This window comes from Lygodium microphyllum, chromosome 9 (assembly GCF_053477565.2).
Source record: "Lygodium microphyllum isolate KBCC chromosome 9, Lygodium_microphyllum_v1.1.10, whole genome shotgun sequence".
NCBI lineage: Eukaryota > Viridiplantae > Streptophyta > Polypodiopsida > Schizaeales > Lygodiaceae > Lygodium > Lygodium microphyllum.
In genome coordinates this window covers 153465416-153482221 of record NC_141143.1, presented here as the reverse complement: position 1 = coordinate 153482221, position 16806 = coordinate 153465416, and the positions used below count along the sequence as shown (strand labels likewise).

General features: G+C 43.0%; 1 protein-coding gene across 12 annotated transcripts in view; it reads right to left on the bottom strand.

Moving 5' to 3' along the window:
* LOC148031733 (VAN3-binding protein-like) overlaps positions 1-16364 on the bottom strand; it is a 103421-nt gene extending 87057 nt beyond the window's left edge. For 5 of the 12 annotated variants that reach the window (XR_015691940.1, XR_015691941.1, XM_087685348.1 and 2 more), the window contains exons 1-3: positions 15753-16188; positions 15074-15593; positions 14768-14872 (exon numbers count right to left, since the gene is read on the bottom strand). Coding sequence is in view for 10 of the 12 variants with exons in the window: in XM_087685348.1 (XP_087541474.1) it covers positions 14768-14872; positions 15074-15445 (477 nt within the window). In the remaining 2 variants the exon portion in view is untranslated. The other 7 variants (XM_087685343.1, XM_087685347.1, XM_087685349.1 and 4 more) reach the window with 7 other exon arrangements.
* Positions 16365-16806: the final 442 nt, after the last annotated feature.

Genomic DNA, 16806 nt, shown 5'->3' with positions numbered 1-16806 from the left:
ATTGTCAAAAGACTGGCCATTTTGACAACGAGTGTCGATCAAAGGCAAGAGGCATAGCACCAAAACCTAAGTCTCAGACCCCCGCCCCTTAGACGCGCAACCCCCAGCAGGGAAGGCAGGGTGATGGCAAGGGGTAGTTTAAAGGTCAAACTCATACTGCCACTGCTCAGCCATCTCAGTCGACAACATTCTCAACTCCAGAGGGCTTGTCTTACTGGTCTGCAGAGGCCCACATCATCTCCATAGAGACATCAAATGCAAGTCTCGTCCACATATGTGAGTTGCCTCCTCATGAGGTTACCGCAGAGACCCACTCATCACAGTCGAGCACTTCAGCTCCTGTTTGGATTGTGGACAATGGAGATACACATCATATGACTCCTATAGCGGACATTTTCCATTCCCGAGCCCTGCAGCCGGACGGGTCCGCGTAGAAAACAACTCCTCAGCCAAGATTCAGGCTCAAGGTTACATCAATTTTGCCATTGACAAGGGTCTGGATCTGGCTACGTTGGACAATGTATATCATATCCCTCAGCTTGGGGTGAACGTGTTATCTATTCAGCAACTTTGCCAGTTGGGGCGAGCGATTTTCTTTACAGCGACCATAGTCAAGATACTTCACTCTCAGACCGGTTTAGTGATTGCTTGTGGTGAGGCACAGCCTAATGGCCTATACCACATGACTCACTTTCTGACAGAGCCGACAGCCGAGAGCTCTGTATTCCATAGCTTCCAGGCCTTAGCCACATCTCGGGAGCCTACGAACAATGAGCATCTTTGGCATTTTCGCTTAGGGCATCTTGGTTATGACTCACTTTATGAGTTGTCACGCCGTGAGCTGGTTGAGGGCCTTCCATGCCTGAAGCTAGCTCGAGATGTTTGTAAAGCTTGTCAACTCGGGAAGCAGCACCGTACCCATTTTCTCAGCAGACCTCACATAGAGCTAAGGCGCCTCTTAGATTGATTCATGTTGATCTTTGTGGACCGACATCCACTGTTGCCTTGAATGGCACACTGTACTTCTTTTTGATAGTGGATGATCATTCTAGATACATATAGGTATACTTCCTCAAGCATAAGTCCGATTCTTTCACATACTTTTCTGCTTGGGTGTTGCTGGTTCATAACCAAACTGGTCGTCGTGTCGGTTGCATGAGGAGTAATAGTGGTGGTGAGTTTATTCCCCACGAGTTCTCTGATTTTCTACAGCAGCATGGTATTTCTCACCAACTCACCTCTACCAACTCCCCTTCTTAGAATGGAGTCATAGAGTGTAGGAACCAGATAGTCATGGAAATGGCACATGCACATGCCTATCGCTCTGTTGTAGGAAAACTTCTTTGGTTAATTCACACTAGGCCAGATTTAGCTTACTTAGTTAGCATACTCAATCAGTATTTCACAACACCTAGGATGTCACATTAGATTGCATGTCTTCGTGTGTTGCGTTATTTGCGATGTTCTTAATTCTTATGGCCTGATATATGGTTCTGGTTTATGTTTGCAGGGGTACACTGATTCTAATTGGGCAAGAGATCCTGACACCCGACGTTCCCATGGCGGCTACCTCTTTACCTTGGGCATGGCTCCCATTTCTTGGTCCAGCCGTAAGCAGGAGACAGTGGCGGCTTCCTCGGCCAAGGCAGAGTATTGAGCTCTCTTTGATGGCACCATCGAGGCCATCTATCTGAGAAGTTTACTAGCGGCATTTTATTTTCCTTGGTCTCTCCCACAATTGTCTACTGGGACAACCAAAGTGCCATTGCCCTTGCGGGCAATCCAATCATCTCATCTAGGACACGGCATGTGGGCGTCCACCTTCACTTTTCCAGAGAGTAGGTTGAGCTAGGCACTATTCGCCTAGAGTTTAGGCCTTCATCAAATAATTTTGCAAACATTTTGACCAAAGCGGTCAACCGGCTGGTTCTTCAATACCTGCTACCCAGGATCGGCTTGGGTACACCCTCCCCTACTTCTTTAGCTTGACGGGGAGAGGGTGCTTCCCTCTTGCTTTCCCTTCTAGTTTGAGAGGAGGCGGCTTCTACTCTTGATCGTGACAGTGATGATGCTTACAATTTTTAGACATTACATTCACTTATTCTTTTGTATTGTATTATGGACGTTTGTAACTTCATCCGCACTGTCAGGATGACCTGATTGTAAAAGGGCACTTGGACGAGTGAACAATTCCCTTCCGAGGGCACTATCAAGTGGCACCGTTGCATAGCATATTGCATAAGCATAACATCTTGCATCTCCCTTTGCATTACCCCATGCATTGGCATTCTGTTCATGTAAACATGCACCTGTGAGCATTTATCCCTCTTCGATCTTTTGGAGTGGTCGACTCTAGAATCCACCGTATTCATGGCGTAACACATGGCAATTCTCCTAATGGTAGTTTCCCTACCCTTGCTTGCTTGCTTTGCTTGTCTTGCTAAGCCCACCATCATCTTTTTTGCCTCTCCCCATATTCACCACATGAATGGCGCACACACACTTTTATCATCCTTAAGCACTTATCCTAGTCAGTGTAAGGGATTGGCTTGCTAGTTTTGTGAATGACTTGGGTTTAAAACTCTCTTTATCTTTTCCTATCTGTCACTTAATCTGCCGCTGCCACTATATTACTTATGTATTGCAAAACACTTTTCAAACAACCACCCAAAAAAAAAAAACAAAACAAAACAAACAAGTCCATTGTTGTTTCCATCCGCCTTTGTAGGACTTGGTAGACCCTTGGGCAGCCATCGAGCACCCTTGGTCCGATGCCTTGGCCTCTCTGGGGTGATCACTTGGGCTCCCTTGGTAAGATAACCATCACCTCTGTAGTCTTGGTAGGCCACTAGGCAGCCAACGTGCACCCTTTGTCCAATGCCCTGGCTACTTTGGGATGGGATGCCTTGGGGTAAATTAAAATTTAGGCTGGTCTACTTTTCTAGCCCTATTTTGGGTCTGAGAGGGGGATGTTGTGCTAAGAAATGCACTTAGTCACTTAGACAGCCCAAAACATGCTTATTTTAGGCTTAATTTTAGCCAAAACCCTAAAATGGGAAGCGGATCGAGAGAGTTAAGTGGGAGAGGATCTATAACTCTAATTTTCTATAAATAGGCAGCCAGCCCTCCACTCTTCTCTAATCTCATTTTTGCAGATTTCAAGTGTTTCAGCTTGTTGCCCACTCCCCATTCGCAGAGGACATCTCAGCCGAAGTTGTCCATTGCTATCTCCATCAATTGGTGTCTGGTTTCCAGCCCTCTTCACGCAATTTGGAGCTGATTCCACCCAAGCAACTACTATTCTTGTATAGACCTACTGTTATACAGCCAGCCACGTCATCACAGTCCTGCTGCCTAAGTTTTTAGTCTTTCTCTCTCCTGCAAGCTGTCATGCCTACGTTTTTAGTCTTTCTCTCTCCTGCAAGCAGTCCTGCCTGCGTTTTTTATCTCTCACTTGCTACCTACGTTTTTAGTCTTTCTCTCTCCTGCAAGCTGTTCTGCCTACTTTTTTAGTCTTTCTCTTACTTGCTGCCTGTGTTTTTAGTCTTTCTCTCTTCTCACTATTGTCTGCATCAGATCAACTTCTCACTGCTGCGTTTGCTGGTGTTCGACATTCGGAGGCTGCATTGCTGCGATTCGGGATCAATTCGGAGTACGACACACTCTCCAACTCATTACCCCTGCCCTAATCCTTGAAATACAAGAGTTCGAGGTTCACTATTCATTCACTACATAGTGTGTTTGCGGCATGAGCATTATTCAGTAGTTATATCACTTCATTTATTTACTGTGTTCATTGTCTCTGAGTTACCCTAATCCTAACTGTATTCTTTTATCAGTCTGTGCTTTGTCGTACGGTTTTCGTTTATGTTTCTGTGTTAGGGCATTTCTTTACGCCCTGTCTCTATTACTTCTACTTTTCCTTCAGCCATTATACGCTCGCTTTTTGATAGCACCATGCTCTACTAAATCCTTGATTCTAGCATCGTTCCTTTCCGCCCATCCTCCAGCTTTCTCTTTCATCTGTTCGAGACTTTGGTCTTGCTCTTGTGAGAGGATGGTTATCAACTGCTCTTGCTCTTTCCATATCGCATGCATCTTCTCTTTGTCTTGGCCTTGGCATTTCACTTGCTTCTTTAGGATGCCATGCTCATGGAGTGCTGCCTGGAGTTGATTCTTCAGCTCCGCTATCTTCTTTATAACCTCTTCATCTCTTTGCATCTTTGTGGCCTGCAGCTCTTGTCTCGACTCATCCCTCTATTGTTTCAACTCTTTGATTTCTAACTCTAGGCATTTGTTTTCTTTGGAGTTAAAGGCACATTGTTACTCTAATGCCATGCAGCTTTCCCTTTCTTCCTCATATAGGCCACACAGATTTTTGTCACCCTGTCTTGCCTTCAAGGCCTCTTTCTGCACCACCACTTCTCTTGTGAATACCATCATTTGCCTTGTCTTTTCAAGTCGGCAGGCTGCAAAAGCATGCTTTTCCACTTCTAGCTCGGCAAGCACAGCTTTTCACTCCTCATTCATTCTATCACAAGGACTCTGGAGCTCTTTCACTAGCTCATCATACTCCGTGTTGCGCACTGCCGGTGGTACCGAAGTGGTTGATACCTCAAGGCGTGGCATCTTAGAACCACTAAGGTGTCAATGAGAGTAATTAGGTTGGCTAAGGACGCGTCTCTAATTGTGGTTCGTTCCTTTCTTCACTCAATTATCAGGTAGTTTTAGACTATTCACTTCTCAGTGTTGGGTTTCTTGGTTTGTTTCCGTGGTCCCAAGGGTTTTGCAAGTCCTACGGGTGAGTTTGTTTCTTAGCTTAATTCCCCTTTAGTATGTTCCTTGTTAATTAAATCACTTCGCAAGTTTATGCTTACTCACACACTTGGATGGTACAATGCAAGGTGAGTTGTGCACAATCAGGCTTTCAACTTTTCTCATATACCTAAGTGCCTACAATGCAATGTGCAACCTTCAATGAAATCATTCACACATACACCTTGCCAATCAGTTCCGTATAGTTGCAGCTCTTTTACGCGAGTTACGATCACACTTGGCAGTCAATTTTGATCCTCTATGGGGTCCTGATGGGTGGTCCGCCCAAGTAGTCAAATAGTGTCTCTATTGGGAAGTAAACTATAAGTGACCGACTGATTTGGTCAGTTCTTGGGCTTGTCAGGGTAAATTCCGATGTTGGTCAGCTCTATGGTCACACTTACAGGTCTGCGATCCAACTAGGGTTACCCAGTAATTAGCTCACAACCTTTGGTATGTTTGGGGGGTCTGGACGGTCCCTAAAAATGTGTTTTGGTTTAGGTTGTTTGCAAATTCAGATGTCCAAGTTGCAAGTTTTTGTCCGTCTAAGTCTCGAACTCAGCTGTCCGAGTGGTACAATTTGGACTGTTTAAGTGGTAGGGTCTGACTCAGACAGGGGTGCCCATCCGAGTCCTAGGGGGTGCGTCTGAGTGGACAATTTGGCAATCCAAGGCCATCCGAGTGAGAGCTATCCGAGGGACCTTTTAGTTGTCCGAGTGGATCGACTCGGCCATCCAAGTGGGACCGGAGGCAAGAGTTGTCCGAGAGGACAAAAGTGATTCGAGCGTTGGAGGGGCCAGTTAGGGCTTAGCTATCCAAGGCCTAGGGCATTGTTCAAGCAGTGGGAAAACATATAGAACGACAAAAAACGATGACGAATGACTTAATAAATCACAAGTGCACCAGTGATGATCCCCTTCTTTATTCTTCAATCAGCAAGGAGGGTTTTGAGCATACCTGGAATCACCAACAGTGATGATACGACGGATTTCTATTGTTGCTCTCTTGACCTGCTGCTCTCTCTCTCTCTCTCAATCTCTCACATACTAAAATGAGCTCTTCCCCCCTTTCTCTTCTTTTAATGATCTCTCTTTCTTCCCTTACTCTTTGTTTTCCTTCTAAGGTATTCAAAATTTCTTTTCTTTTCTTTCCCTACTTCCTAGTTGTTACTGAAACTTATCTTTTCTTTCTTTTTTCTTATTTCCTCAACTTTAATGCATCCTACTAATAAAAAACGCCATAGCACTGATCTAACTAACGTTCCTAAATCTTCCAAAACCTAAACTATTCAGCAAAGGAGATCGAATACCTTCTAACTCTCTCACTTCCTACCTACACCAAGTGCCGTTTTGGAGACGAACTCTTACTCTATTGCTCGATTTGGAGCGCACAAGCACTCAAGCTTGAATCTGTTTGTCCTGACAACGGAACCAAAATGACATCATTATCACTAGCAACCGTTGAGACCCTCCAGACCGCTTATCAAGTCAAGCGTTTTAAGTGAGTGGCAATAGCTACCTCTCACATAGCCATGCACGCTCTCACACAAGGATATAGTGAGCTTACCATTAAATCCGATCGTTGCAGTCCTCTTCCTTGAATCCTTCGATGGCTCCATGATTCAAGGCGCCAGCTCAAGCTAGCTCCATCTCTATGCTACAAGCTCCAACATCCATAGTTGCGCGTGCGAGAAAAGAGGAGAAGAAGGAGAAGATGAGAAGAGGAGAAGAGCTTCTCCACCATCCCTCGATCTCACACACACTCCCCCTCTCTCACACTCCCTCTCTCATGCATAAGCAGGAAGCAAGAACAAGAACAAGAACAAGAACAAGAAGAGAGCTAGTTTGCGCAGACACCAAGAATGAGCTTATCCATTAACTTTTTGGCTTTTATACATGCCCTTCTCCCCTTGGGCGCCCAACCCATTTCCATGACCGGTTGTCTGGCCTTGGTCCTCTTTTCCACTCTTTTCCTATTCTTTTCTATTCTCATGGCTCCTTTACATGCGCCTTTCATTTACAACTTGCACAAGAGGAGGCCTTGCGCACTTTTACAAAGGACTAAAATGCGTTTTATCTCTTGTGTGTCTTGTTCTTGATTTTAAAATTTTTCCCGTGCTTCTTGGTCTTCTTTTTCTATTGCGTTGTCTTATTATGCTCCTTCTTAAGCCTTCTTTGCGCCTTGTTCGTTCCAAGGGTTAACAGACCCCATTTGCACACGGTTTTTTTTTTTTGCTGGGGGGTTTGGGACAACACGGAATGTCGTATCCTCTACCCCTTAGAGAAATCGAAATGTCCTCATCTCGAAAGGAACTTAGTGTTTATCATTCTCTAAGATAAGTTATTATTCCATCTGGGACCTATGGGTTAGGACCCACCACGCTTCCACTGCGCTACTCCGATTGCGTACAAGTGCTCAATCTTCAAGATAACTCAAAGCAATCGAGGATAAAAGTTATTGCGATGTATTATAACTCAATTGTTATTGCAATAATAGGGGACCATTACAAGTATAGGACTTATTATATCTCATGAAGAGATTTCTAGAACTTCTACTCACCTTCAAAGATGGGGCTCTAGGCATTCATCACTATCAAAATCTTGGAATACACTGAATGTTGAACTTATATAGCTTCGTTCCATTGCTCGTTCCTCCTCTTCTTGATCCAACTCAGGGTGATTAACTTAAATATACCCTAGCTCATTACAATAGAAGCATCAACGATTGGGACATCTCTTTCGTATGTGCCCTATCTCACCCACTTTCTTGGTCTTTTGAGTCATCCTAGTCTTCGTTGCCGCTCTCTAAGAGATAACTACTTTCAAGAAGTTGATCTCCACTAGGCCGATCAACAAAGCTTTGGCCGGTATGAGAGCGTCTTGCAAGTCAATCGACCTTCAGACTCTAGATGAGTGTCCAATGGTTGATTTAGTCCATGGCACAATTTGGCCACTTGTTGGGTAGCATTCATTGGTGGCGCACATTTTTGAAGTGTCACAAACAGAGAATAATAGGCCATCAAGCTTAGTCCTAGCTAATACAAGGAAAAAAACTTGTCCATCTTGATAGAATGATAAGAAGGCAATAAGTATCTTTGTCTTACGGCCTGCTTGATATCTTTCTAGCTTAGAAGGGTTTTGGTGGTAGTGTTGTCTCAACACCACTGCTTCCACCATAAGCATACCTCACCTATTAGCTTAAGCTTCACAATCATAGCCTTGTTAGCTACACTTGTTCCTGTCGTATCAAAATAATCTTCAAGGGTTTTAATCTAGACTTCAATATCAGTCTCAACATTGGATCCTTTTCCCATGAACTTAGGCAGCTTGATTTGCTTCAAGAGAGGTTTCTTTTCTTCTAGATCAACATTCATGGTTGCAGGAGGCACCTATTAACAACCAAGATCACAGTACTTGGAAAATCCCTTTAGAGTGTCTTTAGCTTCCTTTTACTCGAATTCATAAAGCACATCATTAGGCAAACACATGCAAAGTTGTTTACTCCACTCATTCAATGGCCCATCAATAGATATTTCTAAGCGACACCATCCGCAACTCCTTGGAATATCACGGAGTTTGTTGTCCATATTCCTTGGAGTCTACCTCACAAGGAAATGCTTCTGGCCACAAGGATTGATCTAAATCCAATTCTTAAAAGAGTTAAGGTCACCTAAAAGTCTCCCAATGTCGATCTTCATGCATCATGCTTTGCACAAAAACACTCAAACTAAAGCAAACCCGTGTTGCACTTGGTTTAAAAAGAGTGAGAAACGAGGGGGAGCTAGCACGTTAACTCCTCTGTCCCTAAGGCAAAGTCTCACCCTAGTCCCCTGAAACAACATGGAGTTAGACTCTCTATAATATTGCCTAGGACACTCGTCGTTTAGCCTTTTTCTAAATTATCCTAATTCTACTGCATTTAAAGAAAACTCTTGACTCACTGAGACATCCCAACCATGGGATAGACCCATTGGGGGTTCCAACCTCCCACTTCCCTCAATGGTTTATTTTAGTTATTTAATTAATCTAACACATTTATGTTTAACATGTAAGCTTCCTTAATTAGCCTATTAGCACCAGGTTCATTCATGTAATTTAGGTACAAACAAAAGGACAAGATCAAATGGCCTTTAGAAAACAATTACAATAATGTATTTATCTACACCTTCAAGGTACAACGCTAATTTAGCCTTCCATCCCTTACACTGAGACCCATATCCAAACACCTGGATACTCCTGTCCAAGTCCCATGGACATAATCCATAATCCGCCCTTTATCTAGAATAGGGTCTTCCAACATCCGCAGGCATTAGGCCACGAAGTTTTTTCAACTCTGACCTAGGTAGCGTGGGGTGTCCAAAGCCTCCTTGACCTGCAAGCTACCATAGGAGCCAACCAATGTTCTATGGTAGCCTTTACACCACTCGACCTTCGGCCAATGTATCACTCAACTGTTAGTGCAATAGTAGGGGATCATAACAAGTATAGGGCTTATTACATCTCATGAAGAGCTTTCTAGGACTTCTAATCATTTGACAACTTCAAAGATTACAAGGGGCTCTAGGCCTTTATCACTATCTGATTCTTGCAATACACCAAATGTTGAACTCGTACGGCTTTGCTTCATTGCTAGTTCCTCCTTGTCTTCATCCAACTCAGGGTAGTCAACTTGGATATACCCTAGCTCATTGCAATAGGAAGCATCGGCGATTGGGACATCTCTTTTGGATATGCCCTATCTCACTACACTTGTGGCATCTCTTTTCTTGGTCTTTTGAGTCATCATAGTAGCTCTCTTTAAGAAGTTGATCTCCATTAGGCCCAAATGAAGCTTTGGCTTGTATGAGAGCATCTTGCAAGTCAATCAGCCTTGGGGACTTTAGACAAGTGTCCAATGGTTGATTCAGTCCATGGTAGAATTTAGCCACCTATTGGGTAGTATTCATTGGTGGCGCATATTTTTGAAGTGTCACGAACTGAGAATAATAGGCCTCTAGACTTAATCCTAGCTGGCACAAGAAGAAGAACTCGTTTATCTTGATAGAACGATAGGAAGGTAGCAAGTATCTCTGTCTTACGACATTCTTTATATCTTCCTAGCTTATAGCATGTCTCACCTATCAGCTTAAGCTTGGCAATCATAGCCTTGTTAGCTGCACTTGTTCTTGTTGCATCAAAATAATCTTCAAGGGTTTTTATCCAGCATCAATCTCAACATTGGATCCTTTTCCCATAAACTCAAGCGGTTTGATTTGCTTCAAGAGGGATTTCTTTTCTTCTAGATTAGGGTTCATGGTTGCAAAAGGTACCTGCTGGTAACCAAGATTGCAGTATTTAGAAAATCCCTTTAGAGTGACTTTAGCTTCCTTTTCCTCGAATTCATAAAATACATCATTAGGCAACCACATGCAAAGTTCAACCATCAATTCCCTACGTCATGCCAAAGTTTTCGAGCCCTTTCTTTGTTGTTTTGGCCTCTTTTCAGGTTGATTTTCAGATCTGCCTCTTTTCTCAGCCTTAAACAACTTTTTATTGGCTTCTCCCCACTCTCTAAGAAGCCCGAATCCTTCCCAAGCAGCAAAGCATTGGCTGTAGCAGCAATCTCTATAAGCTGAGACATGCTAGACACGATGGATTTAATGCAAAAATCCTTGATTCCTTTGGGCAGCCCACAAACATATTTTTCCACTTGCTCTTGAAGGGGTACGAGGCAATAGGAAGTAATAGACAGCAGTGCATCCCAAAACTTCTTATTATAATGCTCCAAATTCTTACATTCCTTAGCATCCAGCTTATTCCAAGCTGTCATGATGTCCATCTCAAAGGTACTTGTCAACCAATTCGATGCAAACATTTGCTTGAATAGTACCCACGTTGACAGTGCTCTACCTTGCATCAAAAGAGTGGACCACCACTGTAATGCATTCCCTTTCAAGAAAGTGGCTGCCTTTCGAATCTTTGAGGACTTCGTGAAGTTCCCCCCTGAATAGGCTGCATCAAACTACTGAATGAAAGTCAAAGCTTTCAATCTATCTTGTACACCGCTGAAGGACTCAAACTTCACTCCTTTTCCACCCTCATCATAGTCTTTTGCTGCCCCTTTGGGTGTCAAGTTGTTATAAACAAGCTATTGCAAAAAGGGTGCATTTGCTGAATTTACATCAAAGACCAACACCAAACAGAGCATTTGCATGACCAACATTCATTCCTTGAGCCCCAGGCATCAAGCCAATACTGCCATACATAGGGTTTTGCATATTTCCAACCATACCTGAATACATTGGGCCTTGCACTCCATGCATTGGTTGCTGCATACCATAGGAATTTGTGCCATACATTCCCGTATGCGGTCCTTGTCCAGCCATAGTATGAAAAATCGTGCTTCCACCAAAATATCCTAGCTGCCCCATCATAGCATGCATGCCTGGCTGTCCAAAATCCATTGGAGTGGCACTTTCGTGATGGCCTTGTATTTGCATTCCTTGCCCCGTAGATATCAACTGTTTTATTTCATTAGCATCTTTGGGAGCTCCAAATGAAGGGTTTGGCATTATCTTCGGTGCATCTTGCTGTCCCGAAGATGTAGAAGATGTCTTGTTCTTTTTGCCTTTGCTGTTCTTCTTTGGAGCATTCAAAAATCGGGAAATTGAGAATCCTTTGTCAATTCAACAAAGAGATTTGTTGTTGTCCTCATCCGTTTCTTGAACTAGTCATCAAATTCCTCTTCACTTTGCTGGTCATCAACCTCCTTATGCCCTGAAGGCCGTGCATCTTGCCTAGCAGCAACATTTTTAGCTTGTTGTCCATAATCCGAACCTTGTCCAAGGTGAAGCATTGCATTTCCTTCATTCCCATGTGAACGTTCATACTGAGAGGCATCATCATTGCTTGAGTCCATCTCACTGTATGAAGACATATTACTGTAATTTCTCAGCTGAGAGTAAAAATCAACACTAGCACAAAGCTTTGGCTTGCAATCAGGTGCCACGGGCCCACCAAATCAAGGGATTGAGTGGTATCCCAACAATGGAACCATGTAACCAACCTTCCTTCCGTGGATGGGTGGTAAATCCTTGATTACAACTTAATTACACCAACAAACAGTTAATGCAAATCTGGAAATACAAATTTACCTATTGATCTTGGACAATGCACATCCAATTGGCCCCGAAATTAGTGCTCCTTTCGATATTTCTTTAGCTTTATTGAAGAAGAAGTAGATTTACAATGGGATTCTCCCAATCCCTTTCGGTATTCCAACTTTCCTTTCTGTTCAAAACCACCAGTAAGTCTTTAATCTAATTTGCCCCTTGATTTGGGCAATCAATTGGCCTTCACCCGCCTTGATGGAGATGGAAAATGCCCCAAATTCAATTATTTGCTGGTCCCTCCACTTGAATAGGCTAAAAACAGCTTCAGCCCTGTTCAATCCAAGTCTTGGAGCTTCCAATTTCTGGCACGATTCCCGAAGCTGCTTCTAAACCCTAATTTTTGTTGCAGATTAGGATTTACAGCAGAGAAATCTGAAATTTCCTAGCCTCCAAGGGTCCAAATGCTGAGATCTTCGGAGCAAGGCTGAGAAATGGCTGGGAGATGAGAGGGAAAGCTGTAGAGAGAGAAAATTCAAAGTTTTGTCGCAAAGAATGACTGAAAATCAGTTAAATGCAACTGCTGCCCTGCCACAACAGCTTGTAGATGCAAAGAACTGAAGAAATTCAATCATTTACTGCTGCTGCCCTATCTCAACAGCCTGTAGATGCTGTCTCCTGCTGTTGATTGATCTTCTCCTACCCATGGCAACCTTAGAAGGTCCTCCAATGGCTGCAAATCAGACCAGCAACCTCCTCTCCCTCTCTCTTGCAAGCTGAATTTATAAAAATGTCTCTCTCCAGCCTCTAAAGACGTTTTTCAGTCTTGCATGGGCATTTTTAACAAGCGGCAACCTTCCCAAATGGTTTTTCCAGCATTTTTCATAATTAAATATTAATTTTCAGTCTTTAAATACTGAAAATTAATCTAATATTTATTTTTGTGCCCTGAAAAATAATCTGACTGGCCAATAATTAAATTGGCTTGGCAACTTCCATTCCCGAGTGTCTCTGCGCCGTCTTTGACCATCAGATTGACATTAGGTATCATTAAACACCACTTCTCTAGTGTCACCAACAACTGACACTTATGGCCAAATGGATGACCTAGGCCAACAACTGGCACCAAATACCACCAAGTACCTATGAGACATAACTTATAGCAACTTTTGCCTTTGACATCCCATGATTTCCTCGCGTCCCGAGCTCGTAAATTTACTCTAACCCTAGTTGCATCTCACATGTGCAACATTTACTTAATCATGTGATTAAAAATTAATCCACATGTTAAGTGAGATTTCAAAAGTACATATCCTCATAACACACACATAGAGAGAGAGTGTGTGTGTGTGTGTGTGTGGTGTGTGTGTGTGTGTGTTCTAAGAAAAATATATGTGCGCGCGTGCACACGTATGTGAGCAATCACCAAACAGATGTAGCTCAATCATCTTGGGTTCAACTCCTTCATTCTGTACCGTTATTTATTATAGGTGTAGAAAAAAGAGAGATTTCAACCCAGGTCAGTAGGCTAATAAAATAAATGGCTTACTACCAGGGTAGCCACTTAATTACAAAAAGAGAAGAGAGTGTTTTGGAGGGGCGGGGAGGTGTGGAGAGAGAGAGAGAGAGAGGGTGGGTGTGTGTGTGTGTGTGTGTGCACGCGTGCACGACATACTAGAGCATACATTGAGCAAATGGGCAAAGATGCATAACATCAGGCATGTGGAAAGAGTGTATTCTACTCTTGGCCACATCCTCACGCTCTAAGCTTTCATCAAGGAGGGCAGACCACATAAGAGGAGGATCTATTGTTGTTTTGTGGAGCTTCAAAAACTTGGTTTATCAATTGGTTAGTAAAGCATGTGTATCCGCCCATGATCCCTTTGTCCATGCTTATCCAATGACACAATTCCTGTCTTGCAGCTCAATATGACCCACCTTGAAGGCATGCCACTTTATTTCATTCCTCATGTTCACTCCTTCACAACACTTCTGCTCTTCTGGTGAGGGCATTCATTTCAAAAAGCATACGACCTTGGGTATAGATAGTAGTGTTTGACTCTCGTGGGACATGAGCATCCCCATTCTTGATTTCTTGATATTGGGCTAGATGCACCATGCACTTGTCACAAACTTGTTCTTTTGTAACATTCCTCAATGCTTGTTATAAATGCAAATAGATTGGTCACTCTCAACAATGCAAAAGGGGAAAGTTTCTTTCAAAGTTACTTTTGGTGAAAGTAGTCTTACCTCAAAAGGGCTTTGTGACCACTTTACCTCCTAAGGCACCTATGGTTAATTCTAAAAAGATTTGGAGAAGGGTCTTTAAGGAATGAGCTATAGAATTGGATGCTACATACCTCAAAATACAATTTAAAGATGTATTCTACAATGAGCATGGGCAAGTATTTGTTCCAGTTTTCCTTTACCTTGAAGGGGATGATGATTTAATGATTTTGTACTTTTGAGGATACTATTTGTCACCACTTAAAATCCTGAGGCACCTACAGTTAACTCCAAAAAGATTTGGAGAAGGGTCTTTAGGGAATCAGCTATAGAAGAACATATATGACTGGTAGTAGAATGTGCATCTAGCCACAGTCTCGAATTCTTTTGCAGACCTCACAGTACATGTACACATCTTCAGAAAGTTGTCGGCGTATCTCAGCCAACGGGTCATTTCATGGCATCAATGGTACCTCAATCAGCAATGGGTGCTAGTAGAAGCTTTTCTTTTCTTCAGCAGTAACAGGCCCAATCTGTTCCCTCCCTGCTCCACACACCCACCCTTCCGCTCCCCCTTGTCTTTGCTCTTTTTGAATAACAAATTGTATCTCAAAGCACACAACTTCAATGCAAATTTACCTTTAGCTCCTCAAGCCTTCTTGGAGTAGAATGACAGCTTCCAGGACTGTACCCAGTATAAGCAAAATATGAGTGATTTCTTTTAGGAATCAAAGGAGACAAATCCTGCAAAATCCCCAACCACTGCTCAGCATCTAACTGAGAATATTCCACCAAATACCAAGTAATGACCAGGCTAACAGGATTGTTTTTGAATGAGACGTGCACTGTTCCTAAAGAGACGGCCATGGTCTGGCATGTGGTTTAAATCCACATGAGCACAGGCTCAGCAAAGATATATTACAAGATTTCACAATCTAAACTTACAGATGGAGCATGGCATTTATCCAATGCGAAGCTCGGCGACAGTTGAGAACTGTGTGACGCTGGAATTTGGTCAATTTGTTCGAGCTCATGGAGTGGAGCACAATCAACTTTCTGTGAGTTGATCAACTGGGATGAGGATGTGCAGCCCTCAACAGTTGCTGTGCTCCATGAACGTGCCAAGAAATCCTGCATTCCATTCTGTGATGCAAATCCAGGCACGTTGAAGGGTGATCTTTCATACTCCCAAAAGGAAGAGGGATCATCAAGATCGCATAGGCCATCTGGAGCAAATGATACATTGAAATTCATGGTGCTACCTTTTTTGCGAGAGATTTCACAGCAGGGTACTGAGATGTGAATTGCACTTCCCATTGTCCCGTGATGATGAAGCCGGTTACAGTGTAAATCTCTAATTCCAAATTATTACATTGTTCTCAGGTCTTTATCACTGAGACTGCTTGGTATCCCTTGGTTGATGATGCTAGTTTATGGAGTGTGAAGGAACTGCGTCATTCAGTAACTACCAACAAAATGATGGAAACAGGTGGCATAAGTACATGAACTCGAAGATGCAATGTCAATGCACAAAATCCAACAGAAATAAAGAGAACCGATCGATCGATGGCAGAGCAAGCAGCAAGCTTCAAAGAGATCGTCAGTAGACGATGGTACAGCAAACCTGAGCTGCCATAGTTTGCATGGAGGGATGATCTCACCGGCACTACCTTCTACAATCGAGCACCATCCTTCGCTTCAAAGGGAATGTGTGATCATCAAATGACCATGCTTATTGCCGAACCCAGCAGAGATCGTTCTGCAAAATATAACGCACACGACTCACGAGTACGAAGAAGAATAAGTACAGCCAGACAAATTTAATGGTAGATTCTGATAAAGAGTTGTCAGCCAATACTCTTCATCGAGAAATGATCTTCAAAATTTAGCACCGAGCTACAGGAGGGGGTCTTATTACTCGAAGGGGGATCAGAAATGATCTTCCGCACTTCAGGAGGACAAAACGATCCATTATTATTAATTGATTGTTTATGGATATATTCTTTACGAATGAAAGAAACACAACGACGTCATCGATCCACTGTACGGAGACTGCGAGCCCGCACCCAAGAAAAAGAAAAGAATCGGGAGTTTTAAGAAACAGCAGCCCACACCCCCGGAAAAGAAAAGGGAGGCCGGAGGAGCAAGTGGGAAACAGTCGGGTAGGCATGTATGTATAATGTATATTCACGATTCACGATTTCACACAACGGCATGGCCAATGGCCATCCGCGAAGACAAAAGCCAGAGCGCGCAGCCAAAAGGCATATTAAATTTTAAAAACCTTCGACCAGAAAAAGCCCGCAGAGCATGAAACCTGCCACCCACCCAGCATTTCACCAAAAATGTGTGTCCCCACACCAAAAGAAGCATTTTCTGCGTTCTCCTAAATGCATGAACATCACAATGTGAATGGCCACTTTTGTCATCTTCTAGCCAAGCTCATGGTTCAACAACTTTGCATGTGTTGACTTCGTATTAAAGCTAACGTATAGGCATGCCCAATATTTTGGTGGAATCTAATGACTTACATCATATTTACATGCAAAAGGCACTCACATTAAGAAAGATAAACTACTATGAAAGCAATATGTAATTAGCATCTTTTTTTTAAATAATGCGACTAAGAGTTTGTATTATCAAAAAGGAATATGTACAAAGCCACCGAGGACCACCTT